Genomic DNA, 22,175 nt, shown 5'->3' on the forward strand with positions numbered 1-22,175 from the left:
GTTACAGAGCCTCTCATAACAATATTGATTAGGAAACAGCAAGTAACTTTTGTGACACAAGAGCCAGCAGAGCTGAGCTTTTCCCCTCTTAGCAGCTTGCAGTGTAACTGCTCTGAAAAATATGCTTGAACTCTTGATGACTTCTCTTAGCCTTTGCCACAGTTCCTGAGTGATCTCCCATCATACACACTATTTTCTTTTCAATTATTATGTCTTCAAGCTGGAAGGTTTATTACCCTCCTCAGAAGTGAAGAAAACACTGTAGAAAAAAACAAAAAGAGATCTGTTATGAGACTTTTGTATCAGGGAGGTAATGGGAGAAGATTTATCTTGACACAGTCCACAGCACCTGGTAGGACTTTATGGCCAAGGCTACAGGTGGGAGATACAGGGCTCATGAGGCTACAGAGCACAGGGGTGAATAAGCAAGGCTTCATTTGTCACCAAGCCAAGAACAGTATTGATTCACAAGCCATTTCTTCTCCAGGCACTACAACAAGTGAAATATTCCTCCTTATCAGCTCTCTTCATTGCAAGGATTCTTACAGAGAGGAACCAGATGGCATGTGTTAACAGAATAATGCCACAAGGAACCATAACTCAGAGGAGAAAACAAGTCCTATTTTCCTCCAAATGAGGAGACAGAGCGTGTTTTCATCAGAATTTCTCTCCCTGCTAGAGAAAATATTGAAAATCCAGTAAGATGCTGCTGGAGGTGGCCTTCTTCAGCTGAATGCTGAAGCAAAACTGCAGTCAGGTTGCAGCTGGTCACAGAGAGGGGTAAGCTGATTACCTAGGTAACTGTATTTTGCATTTTTGGCTTCTTCTTTAGATTCATTCAGGAAACCAGCTGTGGCAGTCACCTCTAACTTTCTGTAGGTCTTCTGGGGCCCACTGGTTGCTGATGAACTCTCCAATCTAGGCAGAAAAGCCACCAGACAGGAAGATTGAACATGTGGCACAATGAGGCAGAGTCCTTTGGCAGGGCAGTGCAAAAGCCCTATCTGAGTGCCAGGGTGGCCACCCACCCATTCTCACAATGTCTCCTAATTAGCTGGATTCCAGTGTGGTTTGCAGCTGAATCAGCCTCCGAACAACTTTTTTTTCTCCTACAAATCCCCATCCTTCCCACTATCTGAATAGTGAATTCAGGAGAGATGTGCTAGACTGAGGTAGAGATCTGGAAGTGACTTGCCCATAAAATGCTGAAGATAAAGGGAGGCTGGAGGTGCAGTGAGACAGTCCAACCACCAAACTAGGAAATGGCTGCACTGCTGTATGAAATGGAGACTGTTCTTTGAGTTTCTGCTCAGGGGGTAGAGAAGTTTCTTTTTAACTCTGAAACTTAAAATACACTGTCTGCCACACAGCCTGGGCAATCTGCTCAGCATGATGTAGGTTATCTCTATAGCAACCACTGGTGGTTGCCTTCTGTTCACCAGCCTAGCCATCCATTTCTCTTCCCTTAGAGACCCAATAGTCAGCATACAGCAGTTTCCAGCTCTTTATGGGCTTCAGACCAAGCTGACAACATAACTCTTGACAACTGGTGGGTACCATGGCTGCTGCAGCCCCAGAAATGATGCAGAATATCAGGAAGTACTGCAAAACCCCAGCCACTTGATTCTGATATCTGGTTAAATGAGCAACATCCTTCCTGTACGGTGCCACAGCCTAGCTGTGGGTGAGGGGACAAGCATCGTGAAGAATCACAGGCTGACAAGGTACACCTCACACCAGTGAAGCTCAAACACCACTCATCAGCCCCTGAGAAACAAGGAACAATTCTGGGTCCCCAACAAGGGAATCTGTGCTAACAGTTGTAGAAAGTGAGAAGCTAAGTGACCTCTGGCCACACACATTCAGAAAGACTTGGGAAGGCTGTTTATGTTTTTCTTCTGTTCCTCACATGGTTGTGTTCCCATCTGAGTGCTGATGACCCGTGGGCACAACAAAGAGGTTGTGTGTGGGGTGTTCTATGTCTTGCCAGTGTCAACATTAAAGCTGCTCAAGGACTTGACCACTGAAAACAAATAAATAAATGAGTGCAGATTTTAATCTGTAGAGTCACAGTCAACAGCTACCCCTGAACCCTACCCACCACAACAGCAGCAGCACTTGGCAGGAGGGAAGATGGAGATTTTACTGATTTCAATTATCAGAGGATTTTCTTGCCCAGCCTACTGAAAAGTCAAGTAACACAAGTCCTGCTGTTGTGTTGTGGAAGTCCATCCTGGCCATCACAAAACATTGCCACTAGCTGAAGCTCACAAGCCTGTGTTTAGGCAGGAGAGGAAACAAAACTCCAGGGCTTGTGCAAGTGGTGTGTCACTTCAGGGTGGCACCAGTGGATTTGCTGCTTGTGAAGTTGATACTCGACAGACCAGGACACTGAACCCCATTAGGTTAAAGAAGCAGCAGTTTAGGTAGCAGCAGGAATTGTTCCCCCCAGTAGCAGCACTGACATAAACCTGGTAAGAAGAGGAGAACATTGAATAGGAGGGATGATAACAAAAAGCTCAAAGCTTGGCAGTGAGGGAGCAAACTGGTGCCAAATGCAATGGATACTCTGTTGAGGATGCAGCTTTGCTACAAATCTAATAACTTCTCAAAATAGATATAAAACAGCCATCAAAAAAGAAAAAAGGAAAAACTTCTATTGATTATTCACAGAGCTGCAACTGAATTAGCATCCCAAAGGTCAGTTCTTCATTTTTGCCACAGGTGCACTTAAAGGCAGCCCCACAAAAACAGGGCCTGGTATTGGTCCTCTAGCTGTGGCAAGACTCTGTGGCAAGCCAGCCCTTATTGCTGTTCACACCTCAGCTCTTGATTTCTGTATATGTGTTAACACTTCAGTAAAAGCACAGGCTGGGAAGATAAATATACTTGAATCTAAGTGACAGACTGCAAATGTCACAGAGTAGGATGCACGAAAGGCAAGCAGCTATGACAAATGCTGTAAATCCAAGCACTGAGCTGTGCTCCACTTCATCACCAACCCTCTGACAACCAAATTATAAGTTTGGCAACTTCACACTGATCTCAGGAGCAAGCCCAAGTGACTCCAATCACAAACTTTGTCTCTGTTGGAAACTAGAACAACTAGAAAAAGTACAAAATCTGGATTTTATGAGTTACTCCAACCTAAAATCCTTGTTTGGAGTGCCCAGAGTCCAGCTGCAGAAGCTGTGGGTTGAGTCTGTATCTAAGCACACAGTCCAGCATTTTTATATAACCTCTGATGTACTAACAGGAGGTCCAATTCTGCCCTTGTTCCATCCAGAGTATTTCCTGACTCTAGTTTTTAATGCAATCAATTCCATGTTCCTCCTCTCCTATTAGGACAGACTGAGAGAGTTGGGGCTGTTCAGTCTGGAGAAGAGAAGGCTCTGAGGTGACCTTATTGTGGCCTTCCAATATCTGAAGGGGGCTACAAGAAAGCTGGGGAGGGACTTTTTAGGCTATCAGGTAGTGACAGGACTGGGGGGAATGGAATAAAGCTGGAAGTGGGGAGATTCAGACTGGATGTGAGGAAGAAGTTCTTCACCATGAGAGTGGTGAGAGCCTGGAATGGGTTGTGCAGGGAGGTGGTTGGGGTCCCATCCCTGGAGGTGTTTAAGGCCAGGCTGGATGAGGCTCTGGCCAGCCTGCTGTAGTGTGAGGTGTCCCTGCCCATGGCAGGGGGGTTGGAACTGGATGATCCTTGTGGTCCCTTCCAACCCTGACTGATTCTATGATTCTATGTCTTTTCCCAGCCTGGCTGGGAAATGCCACAACTGGAGCAATGACATGAAACATGCAAACAGTGGGAGCTTTTGGTCTTTGCTTCTGACTCCTGAAATGTGCCATACCCAAGCACAAGGTATGGAGCCCTTTCAGGGTGTAGGCAGATTACCCTGCACTACTGCCTTGCTTTGCCAATCCCAGTTCCCCACTTCAAATGGCCAAATTCCCTCAGAGGTGCTCTGTGTGTCTCTGCTGTATCAACCTAACCATAACACACGTTTATAAAGGCTTCCAGCAAACTTCCTTTAAAACAAAACCAGAATTTCAGATATGTCCAAACAAGCTCCCTGGAAAATTCATCTGGTTGGGAAGTGAGGGACAATTCTCAAGCAGGCAGCAAAAAAGCAAAATTCTGGGCAGGGACCTAACCTCGCTCAGGTGCTTGTCCTGGGAACCAGAGGATGCTCAACCCTGCCAGAGTTCTGCTGCTGCCACCCTGCAAAGCCCAGTTAGCTCAACTTTTTGCTCCTGGCTCCCTTCTGACAGGGATTTCCAACAGAGATGACTCAGAGTGCACTTTAGTTATTGAAATTAAGTGCACTCTACTTAAACTGAGAGAAGAAATAAAACAAATGGTGCCGGGTAGCCAACAGCCAACCCTGCAGATAAATTCCCTCTCGAGTTCAGATGCTCAGCACAGATCTGTCAGATTCATTCTAAGAATAATCAAGATCTGCCAGGTGAGACAGCTACATTTTTCTGCACTGCCACTTTCATCAGTGAAACCCACAAATTAAAAAAAAAAAAAAAAAGAGGCTGCACTAGGAAAGCTCTACAGAAGCACACAAGGATAGGAGCCTCAGCAATGATTCCACCTCAGTTCTGCATGAGCCAAATCAAGAACCATCAAGATTTGGAAACATATCAGTAACTTCTGTGGGCATTTATTTACTCTTTATTATTGTTATTTATGTGTTTACAAAGCTGGGAGTTACTCAGTGGAATGACAAACATGAGAACCAAGCTAGGAGCAGAAGTAAGACATCGTCATACATCATGCAGAAGTCAAAACCAAATAAGGCAAGCAGCAGAGCATAAATCTTGCTGCTAAGCCTAAAATCCCAGCAAAGCAAGCTGCAGAGAACTTTGATGGGCATCTCATTAAAAGAATAACATTCATCACAAGTTTTCCCCAAACACACTGGAAGCACTAAGCTTGTCAGGAAGTGTGTGAGGCTGATCAGAGCATGAAATGAATACTTCAGGGGTAATGCTCTTTCCATACAGCTGGAGTAAGCACATGGAGCACTGACACCTTTGAAAGGGGAATAGGCAAACAGAAATTCTATCATGTGGAACCAAAGGAGCATTTATTTGTAGATACATGGAATAGTTTGGCTTGGAAGGGACACCAAAAATCAACCAGTTCCAACCCCCCTGCCATGGAGAGGGCACCTCCCACTAGACCAGGTTGCTCAAGGCTTAAGCCAAGGTGTGTTTGAAATATGATGCTAGAAAGGGAAGAACATAAAAAAATCTGACCTACAGTCTACTATCCCCTAACTATGAGCAAACAGATAAACAAATAACAAATATAAAAGGCCAAATGTATCTTGTAATTTTGTACTTGGGAGTATTTTGGGATGTTTTAGAAGACTCATTTCACCTGGCAGCTACTTTTCTCCTCCTAAGGTTGAACAATAAAACTCTGTCAAAAAAAACCAACCAAGCAAACAAACAAAAAACCCCCAAACCACAAAACCCCACACATATGAGTTCTGCTGAAACAGTAGAAAAAAACATTGCAGACTTTCCACAACATCCTGAACCTTCTACATTAAGGGACCAATCTGAATCTCCAGAAATTATTTTATTTTCAGCCTACAGCTTTTATTTTCTAATATATGTAAATAGAGAGCAAAGACTCACTCATCAGGAAGAGCAGATACAGCAGCAATCTCATCATTCCCAGCTTCAAGGTGAAGGAAGGAGAAGGACTGGAGGGACCAGGCAAAAGCTGCTCTCTACCTCTGTTGATTCCCCCAGGTCTGCACTTCTCTGTGTTTGCTGAGACTCTGCTGTGCATTCCCTAGCTGAGGTTTCAAGGTGAGCATTTCAATCAAACTGCAGATGCAAAGACCCACTGAAAGCTAAACTCTTGCTACTAAAAGGCATTTCTAGCAGTATCTCCATTTCTGTCCATCAACACCTTTAGTACACCAAGAGCAACAGGATCTATCTGGAAAAGCCACCAGGGTCTGTGTTTGCATTGTCCACACTGTCCTTTCGTGCCTGCTCCATGGACATGGCACATTACTTTGAGATGTGCCAACAGCTTGACTCAAGTCAACTCACAGCAGGGATTTAAGAGAGATGTCAGCTCTCAGATGCTCCTCATAGCAATGTTTTTATGCAAGAGGTTCTCCTCCTGCCCTCACACACAGGCACACAGAGCACTTGGTGTTCCCCTTTTATTTTGTGTATTGCTGGTGTCAGAAACATTGACATTTCGTGGCAGGATGCCCAGGGTATGTTCAGGGACTCTGCACGTCTCTTCTCCCCTCCACTAACAATTCCTTGGTTTCTGTTGATCCCTTGTTTCTCTGGAATGTTGACCCCAGTCTGGGTCAGCCTAGCACAGGATTACTCCCAGATAGTTCATGCTATCAGAGTGCTGTGTAGCAAGCACTCTTTAGATGCAGTGTGGGGTGGTTACAAGTGTTAAATGAGGTGAAATAGCAAATGCTGAGCAATCAGAAGAGTTAATTGCACAGAGAATCCTTCTGGAAGGTGGTGAGAGGGAAGAGAGCCATTCCAGAAATGTGATTCTTTGCCTAGAAGTGTAAATTTCCCAGGCATTCTCAGAAAAGAGTGCACTTCCTAGCTGCCTGAAACTCGCTTCTTTTAGAGTCCCTGTGTTTAACAACACTTGAGAACCATCCTCACAGTCCAGAAGTGCTGTAGCACCCCACACATCATGAATTCAAACTGGAAAAACAAATATTATGTCAAAAGAGGAAGTGAAGAAAACTCTCTTCACACTCAGATTTTACTAACACTTGGGTGCCAGCCTTGAAGCAGCCACAGCCACACCTTACTGAGGCTTTGTGTAGTCCTGTCTGGCTCCACTTCCTTCCTGCTGCTAAAGCAGATGTGAGGTTGCAAAGTGGAAGTTTTATTTTTAAATGGCTTTTTCCCCCCCAATTTTATATTTCTTTTAGACACAGAGGGAAAAAAAAAAAAAAAGGAATTTGATAACACAGCAAAGAAGAATCAAACTGAAGGCTAGCCCCAAAACAGTCCAGCTAAGAAATCTGCTGTCTGCATGGCTTCAGAAATAGCTCTTTGCAGCTTGTGTGGACTTACATAAAGCATCTGTTTTCTGTCTGAGCCCTTTTGCTTGTCACATTTCAAAGACTCCTTTTGCTAGCTGCAGAGGCAATGGAAAGTATGCTTAGTTGCAAGTGGGGTCACAAGGAGATGAAGAGAGTTCCCAGGGAATCAAGAGAGACACAGACACACTTCTCATGCTACCTTCAGCCCCAGAGCATGCTTTGAACAAAGCAGAGTGGGAAAAAACCCACAACAATAAACTGTGCAAAGCATTCAATCAACAAGAGAGTCTTGCTTCCACCTACACCCATGATGAAAATGGTCTTGGAGAGGATTTGGGACCACACAAACCACACATGAAGTTTCTATTAAGAGAACTGCACAGCTAAGTGGTGAGAGAGATCACTGTGGAGCAGGAAGCATTTGGAGGCCAGCAGAGAGGCCACAGGGAGCAATGGCCAAGCAAAGTGTGCTTGACTAGAGCAGAAGTTTAGAAGCAACAAGGTCTTCATTCATCTCCCAACCCTAACAGGAACCAAGCAGCTTTGACCCAGCCACCGTGAGGAGGGTTTGAGCATCCATAACTCTGCATGGGAAGTAACCAGAGCTGCTGCTGTCTTTTCTTCATGACATGGCTGGGCCTTCAGAGTCTCTGTGGCTCATACTTACAGAGCAGATAGAGGACAGAAACTGCAGCTGCTTCTTCACTGACAGTTGTGCGAGCTTTCTGTTCTCTCAGATGAGAGTCCTGCAAAGCCTCTCCATTTGCATAGGGTGGGTTCACTTGCAGATGAGTTTGCCTGTCACAAGAGGCAGAAGGGAGAGGCCACCTCATCTCCTGATAATTTCTTGAGTAAATGACTGAACTGTTCCCTGACAAAATATTAGGATATGAAGATCCTAAAAATCCTGTTTGGCCTCCAAAGCTATGAAGCAGCACCTAAGTCTTTTGTCTTGTAAGGAACCACAGACACCCCTCAGAATAGATCCCAGACCAATGTCCTGTTTGTAACATGACCAAAATGGGAAGTGGTTCAGATGGGGACACCCAAGAGAAGCCTTGCGTGCATTAAGGATAGAGAAACCTGGAAGGTTACTGATACAAATCTCCATGGTGCTGCCTCACCTCTCACTGCACAGAAGTTTTAACTCTTCAAAAGTTTCCATTTTTTCATAGCACATCAAATGTGCTGTCCAACAGCATGGCCACTTCTAAACCTTCTGACCAACCTGACATATCTGTCTGCTGCATGTGCTTTTCCCTGTCTGGTGTCCAGCATCCTTTGCTCATGAGCTTAAAGAGGACTGGGACTGGTGGTCTGTGCCATGACTGTGAAGCACCAGGAATGCCACAGCCCTGCTTTACAGCAGACAGTAGATGTTTAAGAACATTCTTGATGCAGGTCAAAAGATAAAATTAATACTGCAAGCTTAAGAGAGGGATTTAAAGAGAAGCAGGTTCAAGGAATGGCTTGAGGCAGTTTATCTTGAAAGCAAGCTGTCACAGCTATCAAAAACATTTCTGGAAAGCCAGATTTCTCCTTTGTTGAGTATTAAGATTCCAGGCAGGGATGGCAGATCTGACTCTGCATTTCTTGAGAATCTCAGACTGTCCCTACCACAGCAAAGCACCAAGCACAGCAATAGATTACCATATGCCAGATGATCCCTTTGTGCAATATGAGCACCTTGCCAAATCTTGGGAACACTTAGGACAAAGCCATAGATGGAAAAAGCAGCTGAATGCTTCGCAAAGCAGAAGCAGAGTGAGAAAAGTTAATTACAATTCAAAGACTCAGTGCAGAGAGGCTGCAGAGGAATTATCCAGCACGAGGGAAGAACCTGTCTGAGGTGACAGGGAGTAGGTTTTAAAAGCAGAGCTTTTGCTGCCAGCCATGTGCATGAGGTAGGCAACAGGACTAAGATGATTGTCTCCAAAAGACAAACCTCCTACTTCCACTAGCTCAGAGCAGAAATCAGAGACAGGAGATCTTGAGTTGCAGAGTTTATCTTACTGAAGGAAAGGTGCTGTCAACATCTGTAGCCTGCAGTTTGCTCAGGGTTGTCCCTTGCCATTCCCTGCATGAAAGCTGCACCCAGTGCAACATCAGCTGTGACATTTTCAGATGTGGCTGCATAAACTGACATGAGGCCATGAAAAGCAGAGAGTTAACTTGCACAGCAGTGAGGTCAGCACAGTGCTGGGGGAAATATAATCAGGAATGTGATCTTATATTCCACACTGATCACATCTCTTCCTTTTGGAGAGAGGATGAAGCTCCGAAAATATATCCAAGGATGAAGATTTTCAGTTAAGGAAAGATGAGGCATTGACAGTTCAGAGAAATGCTGCATGCTGGGATTTTTCAGGATGGGCTGAGAGGCAGACAACCCATTTTTATCTTCTTTCCACAAAGTTTAACGAATGCTCCCCACCCTGCCTGAGGCAGTGTGCACATCACACAAAGCAATGAGCTCCTTGCAATTGTTTACAGCAAGACAGGATGGTGCCCACTAGAGCTGACAGGAAACATTAAGCACATTTTGGCCCATCTGCCTCTCAGAAGCCACCTGCAGGATTCTGCTGCTCTTCCCTACAAAGTAACCTGTGAGAGGCAGATGCTTCAGAACTTCACCATGTGAAGTTACAGGTCGAGGAAATCCACATCATTAATGTGCTCTTAAGCAAATGTGCACATTGTGGAAATGATTTCATTGTAACAGTGTAAAATGGGAATTCTGATGGGGGCTAAACACTCAGCACTGCAGGTGCTGACAGACTCAGTGTGGCTCTTGAAGACTGAGTGTTTGTCCACTCCCATCACTCACTGACGTGTTTTGCCCAGAAGCCAACTCCATCCTTAGCAACTTTTGATGCCTCTACAACACTCTTTATTCCAAAGCATTCCAGTGCAGTCTCTTGTGACAAAAGCAACACAGGTTGACCCATTCTTAGCTGGGTCACTCCATCTTTTGCTTCTCTATGGCAAACAGCATTGTTTCTATACAGCTCAAAGCACTGCCTTCCCAAAGACCACTCCCCACTGCCCCTGGGATCTTGCTCCTGTACCTTTAGACATACTAATAAGAAAGTGTCAGGCAGAGAAAGTTGAGTAAAAATAGTTTCTTCAGCAGAAATTAAGGAATAAAGTGCATGAAAATATTTAAAGCCACAGGCTGAACCAGAGTCTTCAATGAAATGCACTTTAATACTGATAATGCCTTCAATTCTTCCAGCTGCTATAGGAAGAACTACTCCTTTGAGGATGGAAGCAAGACTGCAATTCAGAAAACCTGCTAAAGATTTCTGCTTTGTCCCTCTAGAGGCATCATCTCAGTTGCTGACAGCTGGGACTGCAATAGTGACTGCTCCTCTGAGGCAGCTGATCTCAGTTGTTTCTGTGGCATCCGTTTCCATGATCTTGTCTCTGCAGCAGGAGACATAAAAACAGCAGCCCCCTGTCAGCAGGAAGCTGACAAAGGGATTCAGTTTTCAGAAGGGTGCAGGTTTAGGGAAAACCCAAGATACAACAGGTAGTATTTCAAGTGTTGCAACCTCCCCACTCCTACAAAACTGCCATCTATGCTGAAGAACTGAGGGCTGTGGTTAAAGTTGGTGGAGCTTCTGCCCAAGCTCTGCCAGGCTGAAAAAGTATTTCTAGAGAAAGCAGCAGCTCTCTATTTTCCACAGATTTCCTTGCCAGGTGTAACAAGGGAAGCAAACACAATTATCTTAGGCAGGATCTGACAAAGTTGCCAGTGCCCTGGTTGTGCTAGCAAAGCCCTGTGGTTTTGACACTTTCAGTATGAGTGGGCCTCAATTTCACTTTTCCTAGAAAAGCCACCAAGCACTTGTGCTGCTGAGTCACAGGGAAGCACAGCCCTTGCTTTTCTCAGCAGCTTTTCCTGCCCATTTCTACCAGAGGTAAGTAGGAATGGCATCTCCTTTGTTCTCATCAGTCATTCCCAAACACTGACCAAGTCCATACCTACTCTGGTTCTTTATTTTCTCAGCTCACAAGTGCTGCTGCTACCACTGAGGGATGCTGTGTGGAAGCAATTTCATCTGCAGGTTAGCCTGCTTAAAATTTCTGTTATCCAAAGCACAGTAACATGCCAGGAGTAGTTGCTGAGCAGGAAGCTGAAAGGATCCTGAATATTTTTTTCCATCTCCCTTATTTAATTTACCTTCTGGATTTATTTCTGAATCATTGGTGTTTCCAGGCTCTTCCTTAAGAACTCCCACGTCCTTTGCCCAGTTTGTCCATTTAATTTCCTCTACTCTGGAGAGATAAAATGGAACAGACATTGATGCACAGAGCACAGCTTTTCAGGCCATACCTCGTTGTCCTGCAGCATGCCAACCCAGCTCATCCTGCCAACACAATCCTAATGGTTTGGCTGCAGCAACAACTTCCTACAGAGCTTTTCTTTGAGTACAGATCTTCTATAGCCTAAGTATCTTCACCTCCTGCATATTGTGTGCTGGTCTCTGTTATTTGTTTGAAATACTTCAGTTCCTCCCAAGGAACGTGCTTAACACAGAGGAGGCTCCTAGGTTCTACTTTCTATATGTGCTCCCTAACATCTTAGAGTTACAGAAGTGCTGCCTCTAGCTGGGTTCATTGGGTGGAGAAAGGTTCACCTGCTCTCCTAGCCCCTGTATGTGAGGAAGGGTGCTGCTCCCTTGTCTTGCATGTTCCTGAGAATAGGAGCCACCAGCCTGCATCCCTCCCACCACAGCCTGCTCTGGGCACAGCTACACTGGCAGCAGCAAGAAGGCATCATTGCAGACACCCTGGCACCATAACCACTTGCACAGGACATCTTTTGGTGACAGCATGTCTTGGTGACAATGCCAGTGGCTCAGCCAGCTCTCACACTTCCATCATTGCAGTCACCAACCAACTTGCATGTAGCCAGCAACACGTGGTCGAGTCACTCTGTTGAGTCACTGCTGAAATTCCGTCTGGTGGTCCAGGGATACCACCTTGTGAATCCTGGGATTACTAGGCATTACAAGGGGCAATGGTACCTCCCTCTTACCTGAAACACCACCTCTCATCTTTCTTATTGAGGCCCACTGACACCAAGCAGCCAGATCTCCTCTTCCCACCTTGGCGCCACAGCCAAGCCTTCTCTATTTCTAGGATAGCAATAGCCCTCTGAAAGAAGATGCCCATGTCAGGGAGAAAACAAAGCACACACAGCCCAGACCCTCTCTTTGGACTAAATCTGCCCCAGACAGAAACTACTTAGACTTGGAAAATCATGTTGGAACCCAGTCTCAAAGTGCTCCTTAGTGTAATAGCACCAGTCAGTTACCCTCCCAAGTTCCTTATGCATGTGGGTCTGGACTGGCTGGTGGCCATGCAAACAGCATCAGTTTTAAATACATCTGAAAACAATGTCAAGATTTACCCCCAGAGTGGCAAATTCATGTACAGCTGAGGCTTAGGTCCAAGACAGGCACTCTCTTCTCTGATTAGGACAAGAGGAAATGGCCTCGAGTTGTACCAGGGGAGGTTTAGGCTGGACATCAGGAAACAGTTCTTTATTGAAAGGGTGGTCAGGCATTGGACCAGGTTGCCCAGAGAAGTGGTGCAGTCACCATCCCTGAAGGTGTTCAAAAAACATGTAGGCATGGCACCTTGGGACATGATTTAGTGGGCACAGTGGTGTTGGGTTGGTGGCTGGCCTTGATCTTAGAGGTCTTTTCCAACCTTAATGATTCTATGCTATGAGACTCAAGTAGGAGCCTGGGCCATGACCTAACTGCTGAGCCTCTCCATTCCTCACCTGCAGCTTCCAGACACTTTTGCTGTCACCAGAAATATCTGTGACAGTCTCACTCATCAGCGCAATCAGCATGTTGAGCAGAAGAATGTAAGTGAAGGTCACGAAGAGAAGCAGCAGGAACGTGACAAAGTATCTGAATCTGGTGTGTTCCTGGAAATCCAGGTCACCCATCCCAATGGTGATCTTGAAGAGCTCCAGGGAGACACTCAGCAGCCCACCATACATAGCATGGCTGCCAGTGCTTTCCAGATGAGCAAGTGACTTGTTGTGAGAGACCGAAGGAGCATCCCCCATCAGTGTAACCAGAGCTAGGAGAAAAACAGGATTTGAATCTTCCTCAGAAAAATGCAATTCTTGCAGCCCAGCCTACAACATAATGCTGAGAAGGTCCTTACCTGCAGCAAAGCCAAAGAGGAAGATCATATAAACCAGGAGGAAACGCAGCAGATCTCTCAAGATAATCTGAAACACAGATGAGGAGGAGTTGCCATTCTTTGTCTCACATGAAATCACCAGGAGGATCTCCTGTTGTACACATCATAAACCAACCCCCAGCAACAGCACTGAAATGAAGCTGGAAAATGCTTTTATCCAGCTTCTTAAACTACTAGTACATGTTATATTGCTTTCTCAGGTAAGTAACATCATTGGTATCTTAATCTGCGAGTACTACATGAACAAGTTTGATGTTATGTTTCTATGAATAGGCTCTTGGAAAGAAAGAAATATCATAATAAATAACAGTATGGATGGTTTTAAATTGTTTCATCACCCCTATCTCTTCCTTTTCACCCTCCATTGGGTTTCACACAAGTGGTGAGCAGAATTCTTTCCTGGCACCTCATTTCACCTCTGCTTTGTCTTGGCTTTCTAGTCCCACACTCCTCTATGGGTTTGGAAACACAACAACAGAACTGGCACTGATTTTGACTTCCAGATATGAGTTGTTTTATGACAAACAGGTGTCAGCTGCTGTCACTTGCTATATTCAAGGACAGCAAACTAGTGGTGTGCCACAACTGTATCCCTTGAAGACACTGATCTAACATCCTCCTGCAATGTCTTTGCTTTCATAGTCAGCACATCGATTCCATTTATGGTTTTCACGGTCTTCAGAGAATAAACTGCAGGACTTCTGTTATTTCCTGTGATGGTTTAAAACTGTCACACTGTTACATTTCCTCACACCCAAAAGCTTTTCATACACAGTTCTACCCAAGTACTGACCTTCTGTATCATGACACTGTAGATGCCAGTGCGCTGGAAGCCCCGGGTGTAGTACAGTGTGTTCACCCACCCCAAAAGCAGGGAGACCACCATCACCACCAAGTAGTTTTCTGAACTTGCACCATACAGGACTGCTGACAGCAGCAATGAGAAAGCCTGGATGAAGCTGGAGAGAGATAGAATGAGTGACACAATGACTCACCTCATCAAAAAGGCCCATTTGCAGATCTGTTCTGTTTTGCAAGGACAAGCAAAGACATTTTATGAGGCTACATGGAGCATGTAAAGTGGCAGTTAATCAGGCACAGTTTATATAAGCAAATCCTGCTGTAACCAGACACACAAACTGCTGCAGCTTTGTTATGAACAGATTCATCTCACAGCATGGAAACTCTGAGCTGCTTGATGCAACTCACCTAACTGGTATTACATGGAAAAAAACGTTAACACTTAGGAACACGTGCACACAGACATGCACACAGACACACGCATGCACACACACAGAGACATGCACACACAGACACACACATGCATGCAGACATGCACACAGACACAGACATGCACACACAGACAAGCACATGCATACAGACATGTACACATGTGCACACAGACATGCGCACACAGCACACACATGCGCACACACATGCATACAGATATGCACGTGCAGACAGACATGTACACACACACATGCATACAAACATGCACACACATGTACACAGACATGCACCCACACGTGCATACAGATATGCACATGCAGACAGACATGCACACACACACATGCATACAGAGATGCACACACAGACACACACATGCACAGACAAGCACATGCATACAGACATGCACACACGTGTACACAGACATGCACACACACATGCATACAGATATGCACATGCAAACAGACATGCAGACAGACGTGCACACACAGTCATGCACACACAGAGATACACACATATAGAGACATGCACATGCATACAGACATGCACACAGGCAGACACGCACAGACATGCACACACAGACAAGCACATGCACACAGACACAGACATGGACACACACGCACACAGACATGCACACGCAGACATGCACACAGACTCAGACATGCACACAGACATGCACACAGATGGATCTCTACACACTTCCCCTCAGCAAACCGAGTTCTTTTCCTTTCAACCAGCTCTGAGCCACAGTGGCAGCATGATTATGAACCAGAGTTCCTTTTCTAACAAGCACATGTTCTTAACTGTGGCATGAGTGAGGGTCTGACCTTCACTCTATCCTGCTACAAATCCAAGGACTGAGCCTACCCAGCAAACCCAACGTAGGTTTAGGACAATATGCAGCAGGTAGGAGAAGCAAGCAGGGAAGGGATGGAAAGAGGAGACAGCAGCAGAGAATCAGTCTTTCCTTTTCTGCTCACCATCTCTCTAGCAGTGTTAGGGCAACTTAGCTGCACACAGAGGAGAACCAATTTCACCCATGCTTTGATTGTGTAAAAAGCTCAAGAGACATACATCAAGATCTCAATGCAGCTGTCAGAACACATAGTCTTCAGGGACTGGCGTCTCCTCCGCAAGTACAGACTCTGATAGAGAGAAATCAATGGTAGCCATTCATCAAACCCCAGGCTGTGCCAGAGATTGATTCCTGCCCAGCATAGCCTATTGCTCAGGGGAAAGGTTTGCTCCATAAGCTCCTCTTCATGCTTTAATTTTTAAGATCCCAAATTTCAGCCAGCCATCCTTCCAAGATTCAAAAAGGGCCTTAGTTATAACAAGAAAGAATAAACAAAGGCTGAATCATGGCTTAGCCCCATGTCTTTATTAATAGGCTGCATTAAATGCCAAGGATGCATTTCAGTACCATAAATCACAGAAGTCTCCCTTAATCATTTGCTGTTGTGAATCTATTCCTCCTTTTGCCCAGCAACCTGGCTTGTGTCTCCCCCCTCTCACTGCTAGGTCCCACTGACATTCCCAGTGTCTTGGAGCAGGATTCCCTCCTGCCATCCACTCATACATATCCTAAGGTCAGGAGAACTGAATTTGTTGCCTCCATGTCACTGATAGTTTCCTTCTCTTCCTTTATTACAATGAAACTAGACAGGAGATCCCCATACCTGAGCAAAGATTAGATAAATGCCTCCCAGCAAGATAATGATCAGTCCAGAGACCCACAGGAAGCCTCCAGCTGTGAACTCCACTGGAAATGAAGGCTGCAAGATAAAAGCAGAAACCCCAAATTCACTGTTAGACAGGCAGAGGCAGTGAGGAGAACCACCCTGCACCTTTTCAACTCAGCCCCATCCATCCAGGCCTTCCCAGATAAAAGAAGGTTGGCCCTACCTTGACCCGTAAGGGTTGATAGTAGGCAATGGCTGTAAAGATGATCATGAATGACAAGTATGAGACAAAACTGAAGTAGAATCTCTTGGAAGCAAACGTTTCCCATTTTTGCTGAAGCAGTTTGTTCAGTGGCTCCAAAACCACCATCTTGTAACGATTCTATGGAAAAACAAACAATAAAACCTGTACCTATGTGTCAAGCAGAATGCAGATTCACCAGAGGACTCTCTTTGTCAGGGTTGGAGTTCAGTGGGGTGATTGCTAAGGGTTGATTCCATCAGCCCTTTCAGCGTGAAAGAAATCAACCATCCCACAAGAAGCTATTTCTGCTTGGCTTCATCATGGAATTTGGACACACCCAGGTTAGAACAACTAAAGGATCACAAATTTCTCTCCATTTGTCAGAGGCTATAAACAATAAAACATGCAAATGCTTCCATCATGCTTTCCTCTCCCAGAAGGACAATCAGGTGAAACACCACATTCGTGATTTGCATGATTACACAGCAACACTACAGAAAGGCAGAAAGAAATGTTGCTGTCTCTGACTTCTAGTAAAAGCACTCACTGGTGTGTCACTGCTGTATGCCAGAATCTCCAGCACAGAGTTCTCCTCAAAGCTGTCTATAGAGGACAAGTCATAGAGAGACACATGGATGGGGCCATAGGTCCACTCAGTGAACTTGCGTGACAGGTGCCTGTACACTGGGTCTTTGATCTCTCTTTGGATGATGTGCCTGAAAATCTGCAGAGAAACCAGAAAGATGTGGATGTGATGAAGGTGTAGGATGACACAAGCACACCCAAATCACACCCAATCACTCCCAAATCACACCCAATTCTAATAGATGTTTGCCTTTCTGCATTACACACTTCAATATAGCCAAACACCAAACCATCTGGGTAAAAAGAGGCAATCTAACTACATTTTGTATCAGCAGTTCCAGGAGTAGAACCAATTTTGGCCCAGACCAGCTGTCTTGGCTGTGGGACACTAACTGGAATGGCCTGGAGAAGGCCTTCTTTATTGTCTCCCGTGGTGCTGCCACTCTCAGCATCATTATTAAGGGTTGGGTGCAAGAGTCTCCTTTGTCAAACCCCACTGCTTTGCTGAGAATGCACATTACAGCCTTCCTTGTTTCTCAGTGACCCCAGAGACTCCATCTAGTTGTCTTTACCTCCACTTTGCCTGTCTTGGCTGCGAGCTGCAGAGGATTTAATCCATCATAATTCACTATCTCCTCCAGCTTACACGTTGGGTCAACCTTCACGCCTGCCTTCAAGATCTCAACGTATGTTGTGCTCACAAACTTGGTGTTCTCCTCAGTGTCATCTGCAATCATCACCAGGGCATGGAGGACTGTGTTGCCCTGTGTATCCTGCTCCTGGATCCTGGCTTTCTGGTGAGGATTGTTTAGAAGGTATTCCACCACATTAAACTGGTTGGTACAAGCAGCCAAGGAGAGGGGGAGTTCGCCTGAAGAGATTAGGACAGTATGTGGAGGAGAAACATAAAGGGGTGAAAAAGAATTAAAGGGAGAAAAAGAAAGCAATTCTAGGAAAACAGCACATAGTTTTACCACTGGAACACAACAAATTATTTCTCAGTGTCTCTAGACTCAGAAAGTGTTCTGCAGTAAGCAATTACTCCTTGTCTGTGAGGGCAGCTGAAACACTTTCCAAGACTCCTAACTTGGCTAAACTAACCAAGTATTTGTGTCTGAGGCCCCTCAGATGAGATTAAACACAAACTCAAAGATGATGGCAAATGCTCACTGAACACCTCAGGCTGTGACAGGATGCTGCCATTCAAATAAGTTGAGAGACTGATTACAGCACAGTAGAGATGGCAAAACACACAGAGAGAGGTGAACCCAGCTAAGAATTAGTGGCATCACACACAGTACTAAGGCAATAAAAAAAAGCAAAGGAAGATGTTCCACACTGACTCACCAAAATAAAAGTAAACTCCTTCTTTCTTCTTCCTGAAGAATTCCCCATGGGCTCTGGCATGGACATCAGCTCCATTCTCTACTAGAATTTTCACTAAATCCAGGCTCCTTTTCTCTATGGCAATATGGAGTGCTGTCTGTCCTGAGGAAACAGGCAGAGCCTGTCACTGAGTGCCACTATCAGAGAGGACAGGCAAAGGACTCTGCAATCACTGTATGCTCTGCAGAGCAATCCTGCAGTCTCTCTCAGTGCTGGGCAGGGAGTGGGTGGCAGCTGATGACTTTTCACAACTTTCAGTGGAAAAGCACCTTGCAAACACTGAGTCACAAAACAAGGCTCAAGACTATCAGAAATTGAACACAAGACCAGGCAACTAGCCCTCCCTGGCTCAAAGATTCTAAGCATCTCTGAGAGGATAAAGACAACTGCTATTAAAAAAAATAACCCAAACAGCAGAAGTCATGCTTTAACAGCAATATAGTATTGCTTTGTCACCTTCAGACACACTTTTTAAGCTTTCCTGAGCAAACCCTCTCATATTCTTGGGTCATTAAATATGTATTATTTCGGTTTCATAGTTTCAGGACTGTGTAATTCAAGGCTGAAGAAGATGCAGTGCCAGAATCAGCACTTACTGTAAGTGCCCCAGAGCTCTGCAGCTGCAGTGCTGCATGAGCTCTGGATCTCCTCTTCTCCCTTGTATTTGGACATCTCACCTTTCTAATGGAGAAGCTGCTCTGCCACAGCATCAGAACAGAAACCTTACCTCCATAGTCAGAGTCGGAGCATGAGACGTTGACAAGTGGCCTGGGATTCTGTGTCTTTCGGTCTATTTCCAGCAGAAGTGGGATTGTGTCATTCTTCCCATTTTTTAAGTTCAACAGGGCTTTCATTAAGCAGGTCTTGCCAGTCTTTGCATCTAGTAGAAAAAGAGTATTGAGAGTTGTGCAAGTACTTTGCACACATCTGTGCTACCTGATTAAGAAATTAACTGTCACTGTAGGACCACATACAATAATTATTTCAAAGGTCTTTCTTACTTTTAGCCTGCAATAGAGGCAAAAGCCTTAGGGTATAATTATATCATACAATCCTCAGGTGGACACTAGGAAAATAAAAGAATGGGCAGAAGGCTGGAGAAAGTGAAGAACCATGGGCAGGTTGCTCTGCTTCCCTCAAGCAGATTAACAAACAAACAAATTCCCTCCTACATTAACAAACACTGCCTCTGCCAAGCCTGTCCATGGAGTGCTGAGCAGGAATCTACCTGTGTACTCAGAATTGGTGAGAAATTTGGAGGTCCTCCTTAGGTACTCAAGTAAACCATCCAGTGCCTCGGGGCTGCCCCTGGAGACTGCGCTGAAGAGCCTGTCCCTGTCAAAGCGATTTGGGTCCTTTTGGCTACGGAAGAAATGCAAAGTGTTAAGAAGTTCTGGAGAGTGGAAGTCAAGAGTGTGCAATAAGTTCCAGTGGGACAGTGTAGAGAAAGGAGGGAAACAGAAATGTTTGTCAGGAAAAGGAAAAAAACCCAACAAAACCACGTCTTTTATTTTTGAGTCAAGGGAAAAATAGAGACAGTCATTTCCCAGAATCCTCTTATGTGTCTGCTCTTTCCATCAGCTGGAGCTCTTCCCAGATCCAGTCTGATGTGTACCCCTGGAACGTATCCAGAGCACAAAGACAGAGAAGCCCAAGATAGCTGCAGGACCAGAGTCAGTCCCATCACATGGTGTAAAGCACTCCATGAGCTGGTTTACACCCCACCCTGGCAAAAACAGTTTGGTTGTATAGTTCTAAGCTGCTCTTACACCCAACTTGGCTTCTTCAGTGTTAGTTCAGACATACCCACAACACACAACACACCCCATACACACACCTCCTATGGAAAGGGCTAACAAACCTCCTTTCTGTTTTTAATCACCACCCCACACATCTGTAATAGTCTCACATGGTCACTTTTAGTTTAAACTTTGTAAAGTCTATAGGTCCCTACCAGCAGGATCAGTACAGGGCAACAGGGATCACACCTCTAACAAACAACCAACAGTTACTCACTTGCTGACAAGTCCTGGCCGGTAGTTCAGATTAATCTTGACTTTAGGAGAAAAGTCACTGCTCTCCTTCTGATAAGGCGTCTCCAAGGGTCGTGTCTCTCCTTTCTTGCCATGTCCTGATCTTTCTTCCTTCTTACTAGATGCAGGTTTATCCTCCTGGATACTGTCATCTGTTTCTAGCAATCCCATCAACCTGTTCCTGTGACCTGGGCTGGGCTGCCCATTTGTGAAGTTAGCCATTTCTAGTAGAGATGGTTTTGCAGACCACCAAAGATGTTCCCCACTGGGACACTAAACCTGCAAGGGAGAGGAAGAATCTCCACAGTTTGTTCATAAACCTAGGATGAGTTTGGTGTGGCACAGAGAGGAAATGTGTTTCCAGCTCCAACATTCCTGCAGTTGACTGTGGCTTCCTCGAGAGAGATTCAATAAAACTCTGCACAACAGGAGTGTTTGAATAAAGGATCAAGGCCTTAAATAAGGTACCACTGGAGAAGAAGTTCAAAAGCAGTTCATGAAATACAGGCAACTTGTCTGCAGAACATCTGAAGCCCCTTTGTGAGATGACCTCACCTGTTGGCAGCAGCACAGGTTCCTTACATAAAAGGCAAAGAAAGTGGATCTTTAAGAGGCTATGATCATTGTTCTTGTTTCACTGCAGCAAATACAGGCTACCCACCAAGTGGCCAAAAAGATAAGACTAACTGCAGGCCACCTTGGGAACAGCGATAGGTTTGTCCACGTCCGCTGTTGGTAAGCATTATGCTGCTTCTGCAGGGAAAAACACATCCACCAGTTATGTTCCCCTGCTGCACTCTCACATTTCATCCAGAGGCAAAATGAGTGGCATCTCCCCAGTGTTTGGAGCTGTTGGTCATCTATGTGAGCACAGGCTTTGAACTTCCAGCTCCACAGCTCAGGTAAACACACACCCCAGCTGCCATGTGGACACTCACAGCCCTCGGAGCCTGAACAGGGCACAGCTCTCCCAAGAGAAAATCTGGATAAAGATCTGCATCAGTATTCATCAGTATTCACCAGAGCACCCATCCAGCCCACTTCTCTCATCTGATCTGTCCTGTATTCCTTTCTTACTCTTTTTGACACGTCTTTTCATACCTGCCTGGATGCATCTCAGATCCACACCCAATCCAGATATCTGTATTCAGCACATAACTGCAGACTCACACACAGTTTGTGAGGCAGCAAGGGCACATCCATGATTACCAACCTGAGGCAGAGCTTTTTAAAATAACTCTGTCTTATTCACATGCACTCCCTCCAAATGGTTAACAGGTTTGCTCTGAAGAGAAGTCTCCCTTTGCTGGGACTACAGCCAGACTCCATAGCCTGTACCAGCAGAGAGGTAAATTGACATAGCATAAGAATTCTGCCTTAGATTGGGATGTAGAGAAACAGTTCCAGGCAGAAAACGCCAAGAAACATCTTCATGCAGCTCACAGCAAGTAATCCAAGGGCTGCTTTCAAATTGAACCATTATGATAATTCAGCCATTCAGTTTAGTCTGCATTCTAAAGGCAAACATTCCTCTGCAGACACAGGCACACACCCTGTAATCCCCTTTCAGGCTTATTTCCTCCCCCAAAACACTTACTGGTACATCTGCCGATCCTTTACAGGGCTGTTTGTACTTCCACAATAGTTTGCTCCTCCTTGTCTGTCTTCCTTTCCCCAAAATCATTTCTCAGCTGCAGTTTCCATCTCTCCACAGCGCTGAGAG

The 22,175-nt window shown here is 45.2% G+C and overlaps 1 protein-coding gene across 1 annotated transcript; it reads right to left on the reverse strand.

The window, feature by feature from the left end:
- Nucleotides 1-10,286: 10,286 nt before the first annotated feature.
- LOC128977074 (transient receptor potential cation channel subfamily V member 2-like) lies at nt 10,287-22,136 on the reverse strand. The gene is made up of 16 exons (XM_054394543.1): nt 22,050-22,136; nt 20,436-20,725; nt 19,648-19,781; nt 19,147-19,299; nt 18,381-18,521; nt 17,606-17,904; nt 16,996-17,172; nt 16,428-16,586; nt 16,202-16,297; nt 15,597-15,667; nt 14,089-14,254; nt 13,257-13,323; nt 12,862-13,169; nt 12,109-12,227; nt 11,251-11,345; nt 10,287-10,490 (listed from the first exon to the last, which is right to left on the reverse strand). Exons 1-16 carry the CDS (start codon nt 22,134-22,136, stop codon nt 10,360-10,362), a joined length of 2,493 nt encoding a protein of 830 aa, XP_054250518.1. The 3' UTR covers nt 10,287-10,359.
- Nucleotides 22,137-22,175: the final 39 nt, after the last annotated feature.

This window comes from Indicator indicator, chromosome 30, assembly GCF_027791375.1.
Source record: "Indicator indicator isolate 239-I01 chromosome 30, UM_Iind_1.1, whole genome shotgun sequence".
NCBI classification, from domain to species: domain Eukaryota; kingdom Metazoa; phylum Chordata; class Aves; order Piciformes; family Indicatoridae; genus Indicator; species Indicator indicator.

What these genes read in the sequence shown, in the direction of transcription:
- LOC128977074 (XM_054394543.1), bottom strand. Translation starts at nt 22,136, where the DNA reads ATGATTTTGGGGAAAGGAAGACAGACAAGGAGGAGCAAACTATTGTGG. An exon ending in CACCAATTCTGAGTACACAG is followed by an intron (nt 19,300 to 19,647) that starts GTAGATTCCTGC and finishes TTTTTCTACTAG; the next exon opens with ATGCAAAGACTGGCAAGACC. An exon ending in TTCAGAAATAAATCCAGAAG is followed by an intron (nt 10,491 to 11,250) that starts GTAAATTAAATA and finishes CTCCTGCTGCAG; the next exon opens with AGACAAGATCATGGAAACGG.